This window comes from Juglans regia, chromosome 13 (genome assembly GCF_001411555.2).
Source record: "Juglans regia cultivar Chandler chromosome 13, Walnut 2.0, whole genome shotgun sequence".
NCBI lineage: Eukaryota > Viridiplantae > Streptophyta > Magnoliopsida > Fagales > Juglandaceae > Juglans > Juglans regia.
The window spans coordinates 28,610,416-28,628,612 of record NC_049913.1 but is presented as its reverse complement, the minus strand read 5'-3'; the positions used below and the strand labels follow the sequence as shown (position 1 = coordinate 28,628,612).

Below are 18,197 nucleotides of genomic sequence, written 5' to 3'. Positions count from 1 at the left end.
TAACAGTCTCTCTCGTATTTGTATCAAACTCTTCTTCAATAAATAGATTAAATACGTGTAATAATTAATTAAATGAACTAGAATATAGAGTCAAGATCCGCACTTAAATACTAATATTATATAAAATCACCACATATCTCAATCAGATTTACTAAGAGACTAATTTTAACAGATTTACATGTCCAAAGAAAACTTTTATTCCCCGCAACTGTACAAGTAAAACTGAGGGAGAGATTTTCACACCAACGCCTAGGATTAAGACATGGAAATGATGGAATAGGAGAGAGAAATGACGTTGAATGTTTCCACAACTTAATTTATGCGATTATCTCTTATCTAATCATGAATAGTGTGCAATGGATTGGCGGCCAAACAAAAATAATTATAATAATTAAACTAATTGCCTTTAGCAAAACAAAAATAATTATAATAATTAAACTAATTGCATCATTCTTGTAAAAGCATGATGTATACCATAAAGCTGACCAAATAATGTTTAAAAGTCGATCTCCTTTTCCTTTCATCATCTTTTTATTCTTCTTGTAACTTGCTCTTGTAATTAAATCTTTATTCGAATACGTTTATATTAAGAGAAGCAATTTTATAAAATTAAACTTATAAATTTAATGCATTAATTCTACTTTATAATAAAATTATAATATATGACGTATCGCATCAAGCCGCATCAGTTTGTGAGATTATTTTTATGAAAATATCTTGTGGCTAAAACATTTCTCTTATACTAAGTGCATGTTTAGGATTGTAGTAGGTAATATAGTTTTTTAGGTTAAGGCTTATAGTTGTAAAGATTAAGTAATACATTTTATTATTAGAAAGTTATTTATTGTTTGGTAATGATACGCTTGAATCACTTTCGAACATGTTACATTTGTTTGAAAACAATATAAAAAAATATTCTTTTTGAGATAGAAATTACATAAAAGGTCATTTGAAAGTTGTACTGTCGTGCATCTGATAAGAAAGGGCAAAATTATAATTATTTGAAAGTTGTACGAGTATTTTTGTCAATTAACAACATTTAAAATTTTAACTACATTTTGAATTATCCGAAAAAATAAGTTTGATGGATGTTTTTCCTCAAACACACTTTTTAGATTATTTGAGATTAAAAATTTATTTAATATGTAACCTTAAAACAACCTAATTTTATCATTAAAGACATTTTAAAGTTGTATAAGCACTTGTTAAGATCCCTAAGGGTTTGTTTGGAGTTGCGTCATCTTAAAAAGTGTTTAAATAACATAAAAGCTCTTTAATAGAAAAATTAAGTTGTTTGGATATTAATGTAGTTTTTAATCTCAAATAAACTAAAACGTAAGTTTGAGGAAAAGTATCAAAATGAATTTTAAAAAGACTATCAAAGGGTGAAAATACTTATACAACTTTTAGATAATTACAACTTTTAAACTTTCAAGAATGTGGTTATAATCATTAAAAAATTAAATAATCTTCATTTTTACCTTAGAAAATACTTTTTAAAACTGTTTTCAAACAAATATAACTGTTTGAAAGTGCTTTAAACATATAGTTACAAACAGTAAATAACTTTTTAATAGTAGAACTTATTACTTAAGCTATAAGCTACTAGTAAGGGTGTAAAAAAAAAAACCGGACCGGATTGAACTGGAGGGTTTGGTCAGGTACCAATTTTGGTTCGGTCCAGTATCGATTTTTTTTTTCTTAAAACCACTCATGGTCCAGTTCCCCTTTTTCTTTTTCTAAAACCGGATTTAACTGAACCAGACCGGTTTATATATATATTATAATTTTTTGTATTGTATATAATATATAATTATATATAAAACAGTTTTGTATTATATGATAAATTACAAATGAATGTAATATTAAATTTTAAAATTTTATATCACTATAGTCTATAATACAATTATAATATATATTATAATATACTACAATATATTATCACTTTAGTATTATATACTATAATATACTATTATATATATTATATAATATAGTATATAGTATATTAAAACTGAAAAATTTACGGAACTGGATCAGAACCAGTAAAACCAAAAGTATTGCAAAATTGGTTATTGAAAATGCCAAACTGGTGCATACCAGTTTGATTCCAAATTTTGTCCAAAACCAGATCAAATCGAACCAGTTACACCCCTAACTATAAGTCCTAAAACTATAAGTTATATTTTTCACTAGAATCCCAAGAATGCACCAACTCAACCCAAACACGCCCTAAAGCTACTAAAACATTAACCAATGATTTAGATAGTTTATGTATCGTATAAATGCAAAATGGCCAAATACTAGTTAAGTGATCTCCATCAACTTATTTAAAGTATATGTAAAATACATATGTAATATGTGATATGGCTAGTCAGAAGTGGGACATTGGAAGAAGAGGACAAGACAGAAAAGAAAACTAAGGTGTCCGAGAAAAAGAGAGAACTGAAGGAAAAAATGAAACAGAAGAGGAAAGCAAACCAGACACGTAATGAAAAATTTGACATAGAGTTAAACTTCTGACCAACTACTCAGGGGACCTTAATAAAAGGGATCTAATCGGATGAAAGAAGGGACTTTGACTGGAATGAGGGATCATCTTCAATCTCAGAACGAGAGCTCTAGATATATTATTTTCTCCAGAAAATGGGTCTCCAACCTCTATTGTATAGAGAGAAACAAGAGATTATGAGAAACTGTAAAATACTTCTATTATAATGGGCTTGCCCTCCAAATGACCCGTGAACGTAGGCCCTATGTCGAACTACGTAAATCTATGCGACTTCATCTCTATTTATATTTCTAGTATTATTTTTCTATTTGCTGTTATGGATGTATGTGCGGGCACCGTATCGAAGTCCCAAACGGCTACCATGGGCTTCGGACTGCTTAATCGAGACCTAAACCACTATTGTGTTGTGCGATTTTTGACATTAAGAGTTAGAATTGCTCAAAAGCTTCGAAAACAGGTTTTCATTTTAGGACTTGAGTTGAAGGGGGAAACACAGGCCAAACCCAACATTAAAACCCTTGCTCAAAATACCAGGATGTGCTCATTGTTCTAGCGGAAAATCCCATTTGCTATGGTTGGTTTGCAATCATAAATTAATTTTGATCATTTGATTTTTTATTTTTATATTAGAATTTATACTGGAGAAAAGATAGATATATTAAATAGATTTCTTAATAATTATTAGATATTTAATACTATATGAGAGATCTATAAGAATATCAATAAATTCTATGAAACAGATTTTGAGTATCTTTCTTGCTCGACCTTCAAACTTGAATAAACACTTTAAGTTTTGAAAAAGACAAATGGTATGGATCCCAGTTGCACCCAAGAGAGGATGATTAGGTATTTTATCTGAACACAAAAGGAATTTAAAAGTTAACCAAAAATAAACAGAAATATTGTCAAGCAATCACAAACTAATAAACACCAGAACAAATAAAGCAAGAAAATAAGCAATTCCATATATTTGTTGACGAAGTGAAAACTTGTTTGAAGAACTTCTTTAAAATCTAAAACTACTCAAATGCTCAACCACTGCCTATAAATCCACTATAGAAGTAAATTATTAAAGCAATTTTAAGCACACACAAAACATTAATTTGTTGACTCTAAACCTAACTTGCAATCCCTAAATGACCGACTCGATTTCTATGTCAACAGCAACTACAAAACTTCGACATCTTTTGTAGTAGCACTCACAAATGAACCTTGTCAGGTTAATAAGTCGTCTCATCAAGAGGGTCATGTTTCGAGCAGTCTTGGCTTGATACATATCCTCCAGCTTCTTCTAGAAAACATATGCATCCGTCTCTTGAGCTACATGGTGGAAGACACTATGGTCGATCCGTTGTTTGATCTAGCCAATAATCTTCTTGTACATTTTTTGCCATGCTTGATCCGTAACTTCATTTGGCTTCGTCCCTTTATTTTCCAAGGACTCGGACATATCTTTATAGTTCAAGAGATCATTCATTCGAGGTTTCCAAAGATTGTAGTTTGAGGTAGTCATCTGTATCATGGCGTCAGATGTTGAATCCTCCATGGAAAGGCTTGGTTTGGTTTCACAAACTTTTCAAACAATTTCATCTCATCTCATTTTATCTCATCTCATCAACATCGAAACACCATTCAAACACAAATATTGTTCAATTTCAAATTTTCAAATTTTTAACTTTTTCATCTAATCATTACCTAATCATTACAAATTTTTTAAATTTTCAAACAAAACACAAAATACAAAAATAAAAAAAAAAATCAACTTTTCAAATCGCAAAAATAAAAATTATATTAAAAAATTATTTCTAACCATATTTTAATTTTATAATTTTTTTTATTTAACTTTTTATCTATTATTTTTCAAATTTTCATAAAACATCTTAATTCTAATTATTTTATTACTATTTATAGATTTTTCTTCTCATCTCTTCTGTGTAATCAAATGAGGTCTTAGATTGATTATAAGTTCAAAATGGAAGTAAGGGATCTTCAAGGCAGAATCGTGTAAAAAGGATTGCACAGTTGTGTTCGAAACGTGGGAAAACATTAAGATGGGGTTAACTGAAAAATTCCAAATTTTTCAGGGGCTCTTCCGAATTTATTTTTGAAATTTCAGGGACCGGTTTGCAAATTTGCAAACTCTCTCTGTCATATAATATTCCGTCTAAAAAGGAAATCTTCCATTTCTAATTCTCACGGCACGCGTAATGCATGCAGGAGTTTGGCACGTGCACGTCATGCACCTTCTGCCTCTGCCGTGCTTAGAGAGTGCACTAGTGCGTGTACTTCACACGCTGGAGTCACTGTGTGTGGAGCTTCGTTTAGTTACTAAATATCATATAATTTATCTCAACTCATTATTATAATTTTTTCAAATCTTAATATAAAATATAATAAACAATTCTACTTTTTTAAATCTTAAAATAATAATATTAAACATTTCAATTCAATTCATCAGTTTAATATCTAAATACAATCAGCATCTAGGCGCGTGGGGGCGCATGACCTTTGTGTGTCTTTGATCTAGCTGGTGCGCATGATGGCACGTGGGGAGAGTGAAGCCCACTTGTCTTCAACCTCCAGATGGCGTGTGTAGCCACGTGACGCGAGTAGGATTACTCTTGGTGCTTTAAGTGGCGCATGGGAGTGCTTTCAGCGTCGATTCAGCTTTTGATTTGCATCATTCTTCTTATCTCGATGAGAAAAGGACTTTGGTATGCTCAAATTGAAAAATTTGAGCGTATATGCTGAAATACTAAAAAAAAAAAAGCTCTGATACCGCTTATTGAAAATTTTGGTGGTCTAAAAGCTACACAAAACATGCACTCTTTCTTTCTCTCTCACTCTGCCTTAGCTCTTCTTCATCGAGCTCTTCTTGTGTTATGGCTCTCACCATTGCACTGCAAATGACCTCTTTTTATTGGTAAGGCTTTCGAAGACAAGCAACCAGAAATCTTGATAATGAGGGAGGTTCCACCAGCAAGTGTTGACCAGCAGCGAACATGGATGGACAATGGCATGCAGTAACTCTTGATCATGGACATGGGAGAACACTCTGGATGGGTATGGAAGAACGCCCAACAGCTACCGCGCAGCTTTAAAAATTGCAGCTCCAAGTTTACGTACTCTCGTGACAGGTAGGCCAGCTGGTTATTGATTTTTGTCACCGCCATTGTGCAAATACTTTGTTCCGAAACAATTTCATGTACGTTTCTCGATCGATCCCGCGTTCTATGAATGTCTAGTGAGGCTTGCTTAAACACGTGTCCCAAGCCGCCAGTTCCTCCGGCCAAGATCAGTTTAGCGACACACAATAATTTGACCTTTTTGTTCTCATTTGATACTAAACTACAACTTAATAAAACTACGTTTTATCACTAGAAGTTGCAATGACATTATTTATGGAGCACCACCCAATAAAGGAAAATACTACAAAACATTTTGAGGGGTTGCCCGCTCCCTAAAGAGATCGAAACTATCTATAGCTTCGGATCAGTTTGGATTTCCCACTCATTTCAATTTATTTTATTTAATTATCATAATTTTTTTAAATTTTAATATAAAATATAATAAATAATTTAATATTTATAAATTTTAAAATAATAATAATATTAAAAAATAATATTTTAATAATTTCTAAATTCTACACACTTCCTTTCACTCTTTTATGTACGTACCATGTTCATATATTTTTTTATGAAAATGTCTATTTACAACTGGCCAGGGGAACCGTGGGGGCACCACGTCCCACATGGCCGGTTGACTTTTCTTTACATTTTATCTGTTGCATTTAAAGCTTCTGATTGAATTAAAAACTTGTCTTCACATTGTTTTAGACGTTTTTCTCTCGTCTTTTCATCTCTTCGCTATTAAAACTATCTTTTTTTCTTGCATCATCTGTGTTTGCGTCTGCGTCTGGAATAGATCTCTGCAAGAATAGAGTCAAGTTGAAGTATAAAAAAAATATTATAATTTGAGAGAACTATAAAAATAATATCTGGACTGCAAATAATTTTTTCTTCCTCAAAGCCAACTTAACCAGCTTTTTCCTTCCCCTTCATATTCTTTTCCTAAACAACCAAAAGAGATATTTGGAAGTATAAACATTTTCTTTATTTTTTGTTCTGGTTTTTATTTTTGATGAAGGGATTTATGGAGATCAGGATATGTTATCTGAAATGGTGGTGAAATGGTGGGTGACCATGAGATTTGTGTGTGCAGCAATTTCTGAAGTTTGAGAGTGGGTATACTGTGTAGACGGTGTTTGACGGAAGATGCACCTTACTCTGATGAGGTGTTGCCCAGTGGAGAGCGACAATTTTTTTGTTTCGTAAACAGCAACAATCAGTTGTTCAGCTTGCAAATGATAGCATATTTTAGAGAGAGAGAGAGAGGGGTTGCAGTTGCAAACAACAACCACCGGTTCAAGCTACCCACGACAACCACTTTCAACAGCTTCGACTACCCACGACGACGACCACTGGTGCAAATTCGACTGCTCGCGATCAGCTACCCACGACAATGAATACCAGTGCAGACCCACGACGACGACGACATTCTTGATTTTTGATTTTCTTATTTTGTATTTCCCTTTGTTATTTTTGTCTCTTTTTTTTTTTCTTCTCTTATTTTTAAAATATTAACCGGTTCCTCAACGGTAACTCGCATCGGTTGTACGTAGAAAAACTGTTCTTTTATGTTTTTTGCGCTTTGCCTGATCTCTTCAATCTAGGTGTGCTCAGTTTGTTGCTTTCCGGTGACCGAACAACATGCGCGCGTTTCTGGGTCATTTTCCAATTGTTGGTCAATCCGTACAAAGAAGAATTGGCCCAAACGATCGATAAATATATATGAGATTCACGAGCGACAATGCCTTTGAGTGGGATCCACACGTCGCCCAGTTTCGTTAACTCCCGTTTGCACGTTGAGTTGAAATTCATTATAAATAATAATAAACTGTGATGGTGAAATCAATTTTATAAAATTTATTTAAAATAAATTTATATATATTTATAAAAAGTTAAAAAAATTATAAATCTTACATATAAAAAGATATTAAGTTGAAAAAAATTATAAATTTAAATGTAAAAATATTTTAAATTGAATGATATTTAATAATTTAAAAATTTAAAATTTAAATATAAATTTAATTTAAAATTAAATTAAACTGAGTTGACGTTACTATCTTCTAAGTTCCAAACGGGCTCTTAAATGATCACTAGAGGCCGCAACACCTTCACTGCACGTGTGGCCATCATGCAAGCTGAGTTTCGGCAACAAACACGTATGTAACATCTCGCTCTCCACAGGTAAGAAATATATCATTTTTTTTTTTTTAAATCACAAGAGCTAAAGTGTTATTACTTAACTTGACTTAATAATATATTTATATATATATTTTAAAGGAAGCGCTAACTATAAAAATTCATTATAATAAATAGAGTCATTTTGTGGTAAAATATTAAAATCATAAATGAGAGAATGTGCATAAGTATTTATTAAAATTTTTCAAAGTCTGTAACATAAAAAATTATAACTTAAAATCTTTTTATATGATCTAGGCCATTGTCACACCTCCTTGAACTAAGTCTCATCCTGCAATTCTATCTTCATAAATATTCTGACCTAAGGTGGTTTAGAAACATAAAAATAAACTAAAATGAATTGATGATCTAGTAAGAAACTCATCATAACTTAAACATACTTAACATAATTTTTTTTTCATAAAATATTTTATGTTAAGAACTTAAAATCATGATTTTTCATACTGATACTTATGTTATGTATGATTGATTTATCTGAATTAACTAAATGATCTGATTCATCTAACTAATCTGACTGGACAACAGACTTAACTTTTTTTGCGAGATTGTGTACCGGCCCCACGTCCTCTGGCCACAAGGAGAGTCATTGAGTAGTATTCTGGTATACTATGGTGGATTACGTTTGAGTCTATGACTTGCACATCCACCCTAAAACTGCATTGGTACCATTCATTTGTATGGTCATCTGATTAAACTGATTTGATTTTATCTTCCACTTGAACATAAGATAGTTTACATGTCTTATGCACGTAAGCTGCATGAGATGCATCATACATACATAACTATAATATGCGGAATGAAACATGATGAATGTCGTTCTTACAAATATCATGACATGCATGGTACATAAACATTAGCTTCCAAAAAATTGACTTTAATAATAATATATATATAACTAGCTAACGTGTATTAATCTTAATTTATTATCAAGCTACTTATCGAGATAACGTTGATCTAATATTTTTGGAACGTGACTGATTACAACTTTCCCAAATCCCCAAATCTCCACACAAAATAAAATAAACAATTCAACTTTTTCAAATTCCAAAACAACAATAATATTAAAAAATATATTCTAACAATATTTTATTCAACTTTTTAACTTTAATCTCAACTCAACTCATCTCATCTCATCTCATCTCATCTCATCTCTGAAAACAAACGAGCCCTAAATTAATAAACCCAAGAATATTTCAAATAATAAACCATACCGTCAAGACTAACAGGCATGGGTTATTTTAACTAACTATTTCAAGGAGGGGTAGAGAGAACTTAGGTAGAGAGAGTTAGGCCTCGTTTGAATATACAGTATATATAAAACGAAATGAGATATTTTGAATAGTAATAAAATTTTTGAGTTAAGATGAGATGAAATAGTTTGTAAAAAAAATATGTGTTTGGATAGTGAGATGAGATGAAATAGTTTTTAATTTTTAGGATTTGAAAAGGTGTGGATCCCATTGTTTTATAAAGTACCTGTTGTGCATTGTTCATGTAATGTTCACATCAGTTTTCATTGTTCATATACTGTTCATGTACTATTTATGTCAGTTTGAGCACTGTTCACTCACTATTTATGTCAATTTTCACAGTTTTATACTGTTTATTTATTGTTCATTTAAGTGGATGTTTCAAAACGTAAGAGATGAAATACTGTGTTTGGATAGCTAAAACTATTGTACGGTATAACTCCAGATGAGATGTTTTCAACTGTATTAGCTAACCAAACTGTGCCTAAAGAAAATATGTGAGGGAGGGAGCTTGATATCGCTAGTCCACATAGCTACCACGTGTGACACGTGGAGGTGAGGGGCTCCGGTGGTTCGTCTTTGTGTATCCATAACGTGGGAACCTTTCGATGGTGGTGCTGCAGTAGTGCACGGTGGAGGGTACGAAGCTAAGGTGTTGCGGCTTGATGCTTGCTAGGGTTACGATTTATGTCGGGGAAGAAGAAAAATCAAGGTGGGGGGAGAGACTCACAGGCAACGTGAGTAAGTGAGTTGCATCTTGATGCTTGATGCTTGCTGGTGGTTATGCTTTATGTCGTGGAGGAAGAAAAATCATGGTGGAGGGACTCAATGGCAACGTGAGAAAGTGAGTTGCAGCTTGGGGAATTAAGAGAGGGAAGGGAAGAGATATATAGAGAAATTGGGAGAGGGTGGAGTAGATTTCAATTTGGCCTCGGATAGTGCTCAACAGAGTTTGAAATAAAAAAATATATATACTTTAACAATTAAATAGTTCTTCATTTAATGTAGGATTAAGAGTGATTGAGATTATAGAGAGGACTTCAATTAATCATGATTACAATGAAAAAAATTCTAATGATCAATCTTAAATTTTAAAATGAGTTTAAGGTATCTAACAAATATCTGAGTTTTCATCTAGTTATTGATCTTAATTAAAACTCTTAATCAACCTTAATAATTTATCGTTCGTAAATTTATCTAATGTGATTCATTAAATATAATTTAAACTCAATAAAAATTATTAATATTTTACCTTTAAAATTATTGGACATCGTTACAATGAAAGGACTCTCTTTAAACTACGAGTCTACAACGCAAGACAACTTGTCACCATCTCTAACGGTGGCACCCATAGTTTGGCCATTTAAAACTTGCCCCATATGAGACGGCCCTCATTGAATCCTTTCAAGCGTTCGATGAATTAGAATGGAGTATATGCGAGGAAATTCAACCCTCATTAAATGCTTGGAAATAATAATAATAATTTGTGAGACTTTAAAAAAAAAATAAATAAATAAAAGGAGCGATTTTATTATTCTTCTTCTTCTTTCTTTCTTTAGTTTTTGTGAGAAAATAGGAAAACAACTCTGTATGAAACTTTCTTGCGGTAAAATTCTTCTCGTTGCTCTTATTTACTTTATTTGTATGTTTAGGATCGGTTTAAAAACACAATTATTTTCAGATATTTAAAATTTTTATATTATATTATATTATTATTATTATTTATAAATTATATATTATATATTATTATTATTATTATTCATAAATGATTTCACTATTATTTTTAAATCATCTGAGATATTCTTAATAATACTTAATCTCTTATTTTCTGCCATCTCATCGAATAAGATGTCTGGAAATGAGATAAGATGATCATTTTATAAATAGTAATAAAATTGCTTGTGATTCAAAATAAATAAATAAATAAAAATTACTTATGAATAGTAATGAGATAGTTTAAGTTAAATATTTATTGGATCTTGAAAATCAGATAGAAAAAGTTGAATAAAAAATATTATGAAGTTAAATATTATTAGAATATAACTTTTTAATATAATTTTTATTTTGTGATTTCAAAAAATTGAATTAATTTTTTTTTTGAAAATTTAAAAAAATTATAATAAATTTGAAAGTGTTTGTGTTTGATGGATGTTTAAAACGAAAAAAGAAAACTGGTCGTATTAAGCGTAACCCTACAAATGTAGAAATGTAAAAAAGTTGATATTAATTAGATGAGTAATGCTAGATATAATTATAAATTGAGAAAACGTTGCGTATTTTTTTTTAAAAAAAATAAGGTCTATTATTAAAAAATTAAATTTTTTATGTAGATCTCATTTTACTTAATTTTTTAAAAAGAGTACGTGACGCTTGCATATTCTATGACTGTAAATATCATTTCTTTAATTAGATTGACCAAATCCGAACAACTTAAAAAAAAAAACAAAATTCTCTCAGTTTCATTTAAAATACTAAACTTTTATTTTATATAAAATATGAAATATTTAAATAATTTTTATAATTGAAAAGCAGGTGGTTTTGCTTGGCTTTGAGACGTACTTGTTGGAGTTTAGAAAGCACGTGGAAATATTACAACGGCTGCTGATGAAAAGAGATGGCTGTGTAGCAAAAGCTGTAAAAAAAAAAAAAAAAACAAAAGAGTTTCGAATTAGAAACCGAAAGTCAAGATTGGGTGTCACTGGGTCAACACGCCCATTGCGTTTCAGATTTTGCCCTGTTCCCACACCATAACTCAAATACTTTTTGTTGAAAGCCATAAACCAATCGTTCATCATCATTGATCCCCATCCTGTTTACGGACAAAGATTCCCACGAATTATCAAAATCCGAAGAACCTGTTCCAAAGGAAAATAAACTACTTCTCAGATATACACTCGAGGAAGTTTTCTTCTATGGCCTAGTATTTGAAACCTCAGAAAGCCATGGACAAGTCGAAGAGTTTCATTCAGCATCTCATCAAGCCCTTCAAAATCAAATCAAGCAAAGGCAACATAGCAAAACCCAGTTCCTATTTTTGCATATGTTTCTGATTTGCTACGTTCCTGATCACGAAATGATCTATGTTCTTCTTCTGTTGTGATCTATTAGACAGAAAAAATGAAGAAGATTTGGAGAGGATTGCTCGACAGGAGCAGAAGCTATTTCCATATGAGACCTTAGTTGCAGCCACTAAAGATTTTCACCCAACTCACAAGCTCGGCCAAGGTGGATTTGGACCCGTTTACAAGGTAAGATTATGATCCATGTGTGATTTAAGCTTCCCGGAAAAGTTTGAAGTCTGTTTGGTTTATGAGAAAGTTTAAGGGCAAAGTCAGATTTACTGTACTTACAGGTTTTGTTTGGCGTCTTGTTCATTTTTTCCCTTTCTTTTAGTTGGGTACCACATAATCGAATTGGTGTTTCACTATTTCCTGAGCAACTAATTCCACGGTTGAGTGAGTTTCTATAAATAGTGGATTAGTAGTGGTGACTGAAAAAATTATATGGGAAATTTGAATAGAATATATAACCACTAGTATCATACATGTATATGAACATTTTAGAACCACATTCAGACGATAAAATGAACCACTAATATCATCTACAGGTATGAACATACTTTAACTTGTTAAAGCCACTAACCTCATTGCTGTATTTCTATAGTGTGCTAAGTTGTTAAATGTTCAATCCTATTTTTTTTTCTTTTTCGAGTTTCCATTCCAAGAGATAATAATTTACCAAGCTTTACCATGTTTTTTGCTAGACCATTGTTCCAAAGGGAGAAAGTTTCTTTAGTATCTTGGTAACCTAAAAGAGTAATTGAAAATTCTTCCAAGTAATGGGGTGTTTTTCGAATAGGGGAAGTTGAATGATGGAAGGGAGATTGCCGTGAAGAAGCTCTCACACAGCTCAAACCAAGGGATGAAAGAATTTATGAATGAAGCTAAGTTGTTGGCACGTGTTCAACATCGGAATGTTGTGAATTTGTTGGGGTATTGCGTTCATGGGGAGGAGAAGCTACTCGTTTATGAGTATGTCTCTAATGAGAGCCTCGACAAATTTATATTCAGTAAGTTCTCTGTTACTCTGAGCTGCTTTCCTGTCTTGGATTTCTTTTTCGTCTTCTTCTTCTTTCTTTTTTACTCACTAAGGAGATTTCTATCTAGTAACAGAGTGAAACACAATGAAAAATGTCGTATGTTTAGGTTCTAAGTTCATTGCTGGTAATACAGCTGCATAGTAATAGTAATTTATTGTTCTGCCAATTATATTGCTCGATACTTTTCTGGTCTTTGATCCAAGATAAAATCTTTATGAAGTATTGTACCTTTTTTCCCCACATACAAAATTTATGCTGCAAATTTGCTTCTATGTGTAATGCTTTACTCTCTATAGCCTGCGATATGTTAGTCTAAATAACAGGAACTGAATCTGAGGATGAACAGTTTTTTATGTAGGTCATGGAAGTATTTGCTTAATATTTTGGGTAGATTCCTTGTAAAACTTGTCCATATTACTTGAACAAATTTAGAAATAAAGTGACGAATCATGTTTAACTTAACTCACCATTTAAGTATGTAACAACCTAGAGAAAATGCCAGTCATATCTGCACTATAACTCCAAAAAGACTAGTCAATTTGAAGTTCCCTTAAAATCACATATAAAGCTCAGTCTCACCCATTAATTAGCCAAATATGAGACAGCATCTAGGACTACCTTTATAACTTAACCACACCCTCTGTGAGTTAGCCCTTTTTTCCAATGCAGAACGGGGGTGTTACAAACTCCCCCTATAAATTCCTAATGTCCTCATCAAGGTCATGATACACAGTGCTCTAGTATTATTACATGGTTGGCCTTATAGGGTGGCTACATACCATATTTAATGACTTGGGGAAAACGCTAATCTTATCTGCACTATAACTCCTGAAAGTCTAGTCAATTTGAAGCTTCCCTATGATTGTTTATAAAGCCAGTTCACCTACAATGAGAGACTTAGCACTCATGACTACCTTTTGAATTTACCCACTATATATGATTTGAATATAGGACGGGTGTTACAAAGTATCATGTCAACGTAATCTTGTCAGGTATACTAAACAGAATAATCCAACTTTTCTTGCACAGTATGCCAATTTTAGAGCAAAAAGCTCCAGAAATTTCTTGGCACAACTAAGTAAAAAGAAAAACACATTTGATGACGACTGGAGGCATAACTTATCTGTTCAAAATTATCCAAGCTATGTTGTATCAGCTACTGGAAGCAACATACAGAACAATAATAATCATCCAAGATGTTCAACCTTATTAGAAAAGCCACTATCAATTTTTAATCCGTAAGAAAAAGGATATCAATGTCTTTAATTAAATGGAAATGCAGAAAAATGATAGCAGCCTCTAATTAAATGGAAAGCTACAGGCAAGCATGAGGCTAAATAGCTTCAAAATGCTTTTCTTTTTCTGATATAGCTTTATAAAGGCATGTTCTAAGTTGGACAAGAGCATACTACTAAGAAGGGGATTTCCAGTGCCAATTGGGCAATAAGTAGTGTTTGATGTAAGAAACGAAAGACAGCTGTTCATAATGAGACATGCTCAAAACGTTGAAGATCCTGTAATGTAGAACAGAAATATGTTGTAGTATAGCCTTTTTTCTTGGGTTGGTAATGCTGTGATATCATCTCTTACAAAAGTGTTACATTTAACTGGTTTATGCGTCAATGTTTTTCAAAGAAATATCCATGCTTTCTTTAAAACCATTTATTACTTAAAAACCCTATTAGCTTAGTCATTTTTAGCTTATTCATTTGTGATTTAAATACTTTAACAGGTTTATGCATCAACCGTTAGGGAACAAAAAAGCTTGTACTTTCTTTAAAAGAAGTAACTATATCTTCAAAATTATGTTTGAATGGCAGTAATTTGACAATACTTCCGTTCGTGAAATATGTAAACATATGATGTGGGTGTCTCTGATTTTCTTGATAGAAAATATATATCTTCCTGAAACAATGGTTGTGTTCATGAAGCGTAAGTCCTAAAGAGTGTGGCTCCCCTCTTTTTATGGGGTTTTAATATTTTGAGATGATGGCCAGTCAATATTCTTATCTTGGTTTCAAGAAGAGTTTGTCCTAAAAAATTATATATTTGCACTTCTTTCATGCCTTGAATATGATTTTTTCATCTTGCTCTAAATCTTCTGAAGGAGACGGCTCTTGCGACTTTGACTTCTATAATTTGAATTGTTCTGTTCTAAGCCACCAAATCTTTTTGAATTGTACAGTTCTCTCTTGACCGATCTTGTTGCAAAAAGGCGGTGGCTTAGAAGAGAGACCCCACCATTTTTAAATCCATAGCGTTCAAATCACTTAGTTGATTAAACAATAAAAATTTTGGTACGATGGTGATCGTTCTTTAGTTTATTTTTTCTATGCTTGAATAACGGGCCAAAGTGCTTTGTACTCATATTGATGGTGATTATTATGTTTAAATACAGAATCCAACAGAAGAGAGGAACTTGATTGGAAGCGGAGGTTCGACATAATTGCAGGCATTGCACGGGGCTTGCTTTACCTTCATGAAGACTCGCATAATTGCATCATCCACCGAGACATCAAGGCCAGCAACGTTTTACTTGATGATAAGTGGGTTCCTAAGATTGCTGATTTTGGCATGGCCCGCCTCTTCCCAGAAGATGAAACGCATGTCAACACCCGTGTGGCCGGCACCAAGTATGTTATTATGCAACTTAGCATATATTATTATGAAAACTGCTACTGATACAAAAAAAATTATATAAAGTAAACTCACACAAACTGATGTGATCTCATAGAATTTGTTAGATCTATTTTATAATAAAAATAATTTTATAATTTGATGTGCCACATTAAGTCACGTCAGTTTGTAAATTTATTTTTATATAATGACTTTATAGCTAAAGTATTTTCCTATTATTATTTGAAAAATACTTTGTGAATCTACAAAAAATAATACGTCAGTTTATAAATTTATTTAAATGATTCATTCGTGAATCTAACACTTTCTCTTGTTATTTCTAGAGAAGTAGTATGAAACTTCAAGTTTTTTATTTTATTTTACTATTTTATAATTTTATCTCTTTACTTCCAATTCTTGAAAATAGCGGATATATGGCTCCAGAGTATGTCATGCATGGAAATCTGTCGGTAAAGGCTGATGTATTCAGTTTCGGGGTTCTGGTTTTAGAGCTAATCAGCGGGCAGAGGAACTCCTCGCTCAGCTTTAATGTGGATGCACAGAATCTACTTGACTGGGTAAGTAAGATTCAAGTATGGAAAATACTATTCCTACATAAACTTTCTACCGAAAATTTTTACCGAATTGAATTTTATTTTTTTAATTTTTTTTACTTAATAATTAAGAAAGTAGTTTTAAATGAATTTATGATTTTTTTATATTTTTTAAAAATATTTAAAGTGTTTAAAAAAATAATTAAAAAAAAGTAAAAAAAAAAAAAAAAAAGTTTTGCCTTTCTGTCCACATCCTGGCGGGCGACCTTTTTATATTGCCGTCCTGTCCACGTCATGCGTTTCGACTTATAGGCTGTCTTTCGTACTTTTCTTCGAGGAAAATATTAAACTTTTCCTGCGGAGGAATCTTCCGGAGAAATCTCGTTGGGGAACTTTGATTTCTCATTCTAGTTACGCAAGTTCTGAGAAAAATCATTCAAAATTTAATTTACGGAACATTTTCTTTGAAGCTTATCCAAATAATAATAATAATAATAATAACTTTTTTTAATTATTTAATTTCTGAGATCCATCGCTGTTTGTTAACTGTTATTGCTGCAGGCATACAAGCTTTTTAAGAAAGGTAGGAGCTTGGAGCTCATGGACCCCACGTTAGCATCATCTGCAGCCACAGAGCAAGTAGCAATGTGCATTCAACTAGGGCTGCTATGCACACAAGGCGATCCGCAACTACGACCCACCATGCGTCGTGTGGTGGTGATGCTATCAAAGAAACATGTCAATATGGAAGAACCCTCGAGACCAGGAGTGCCGGGATCTCGGTACCGAAGATCCCGGAGGCCTCCTGGAATGTCTTCCTCCGTAGGAACTTCCGGGGAATCAGATACACATACTTCTGACTCCACCACTAATACCAACAGCGCAACGGCAACCAGTTCGGCTACCCCTAGATTTGACCCTCATGGGAAACGTCCGATGCTAAGTTAGTCCAAAAGGAATAGGAGATTTTGTTAATTCTTTGTGCATTATATATGTTTATATCTGGTCTGTTTATATTTATATCTTATCTTATAGTGGGAATTTTGTTTTGTTTTTTTTTTTATTACAGAAGAATGGAAACAAGCTTGGCGTGAGCTTCTGCCATGTTTCCTTCATTTGTACTTGTGGTTATATTATATATGAAAGTTGGTGAGAAATGAGATGATTCTTTCCATTGCTCCTCCACTTGCCACTAACCCCAAGCTAGTCATCCTAAGGGCACTAGCCAAGACTGTATTGTTGCTAAACACAGATCACCTATTGGACACGCTTCCACGCGCTTCTCTTTGACTTATCAACTTGAGTCTCCATACGCATAGACCAATCATCATAGCGATCATATTTCATTATCAAGTGATAATCTGTCCAAGTTTAACATGGTAGATCGAGAGATGTTCAAAACTGTGTGAAAAGAATTCCGATACGGGCTAACAGAGATTGGGAATAAAAGACTACAAAAGACTATAAAGGATTAAAGTTCTGTTTGAACATCTCTACACCATTGTTCCAAAAGTTGTCAACTCCAACCTCTTTGCTCGCTCTCTCTCGCTCCTCTCTCTTTTCTTTCTAGAGTAGCCCCTTAAAATAGCCAGACCAGAATGGGGGATTAGAGATTTGGCTCCTCCCTCCCTCATCCCTCATCTCTCCTCCCTCTTATCTTTGGTTTTTTCTTTTCTTTTTCTGGTTATGTGTGTTTTTTCTTTTAAAGTAAAGCGAAATGCTGATCTGTTGTTCTCCAGATCCCAGTGACCATCACGTGTCCTATCGCAAGATTTTCAAGGCGCTGATCCTTCATACAGGCGAGAAATCTCGTCAAATGGAGTGGCATCTGAGCCACACGCGCGG

General features: G+C 32.7%; 1 protein-coding gene across 1 annotated transcript; it reads left to right on the top strand.

Moving 5' to 3' along the window:
• Positions 1–11,769: 11,769 nt before the first annotated feature.
• Positions 11,770–17,524, top strand: LOC109003959 (putative receptor-like protein kinase At4g00960). Its single transcript, XM_018982304.2, has 6 exons — positions 11,770–12,089; positions 12,192–12,331; positions 12,942–13,152; positions 15,581–15,815; positions 16,226–16,376; positions 16,914–17,524. The coding sequence occupies exons 1-6, from the start codon at positions 12,026–12,028 to the stop codon at positions 17,298–17,300; spliced, it is 1,188 nt and encodes a 395-aa protein (XP_018837849.1). The 5' UTR covers positions 11,770–12,025; the 3' UTR covers positions 17,301–17,524.
• The last annotated feature ends 673 nt before the right edge of the window (positions 17,525–18,197 follow it).

What these genes read in the sequence shown, in the direction of transcription:
- LOC109003959 (XM_018982304.2), top strand. Translation starts at nt 12,026, where the DNA reads ATGGACAAGTCGAAGAGTTTCATTCAGCATCTCATCAAGCCCTTCAAA. An exon ending in CAAAATCAAATCAAGCAAAG is followed by an intron (nt 12,090 to 12,191) that starts GCAACATAGCAA and finishes GTGATCTATTAG; the next exon opens with ACAGAAAAAATGAAGAAGAT. An exon ending in GATTTGGACCCGTTTACAAG is followed by an intron (nt 12,332 to 12,941) that starts GTAAGATTATGA and finishes TTTTTCGAATAG; the next exon opens with GGGAAGTTGAATGATGGAAG.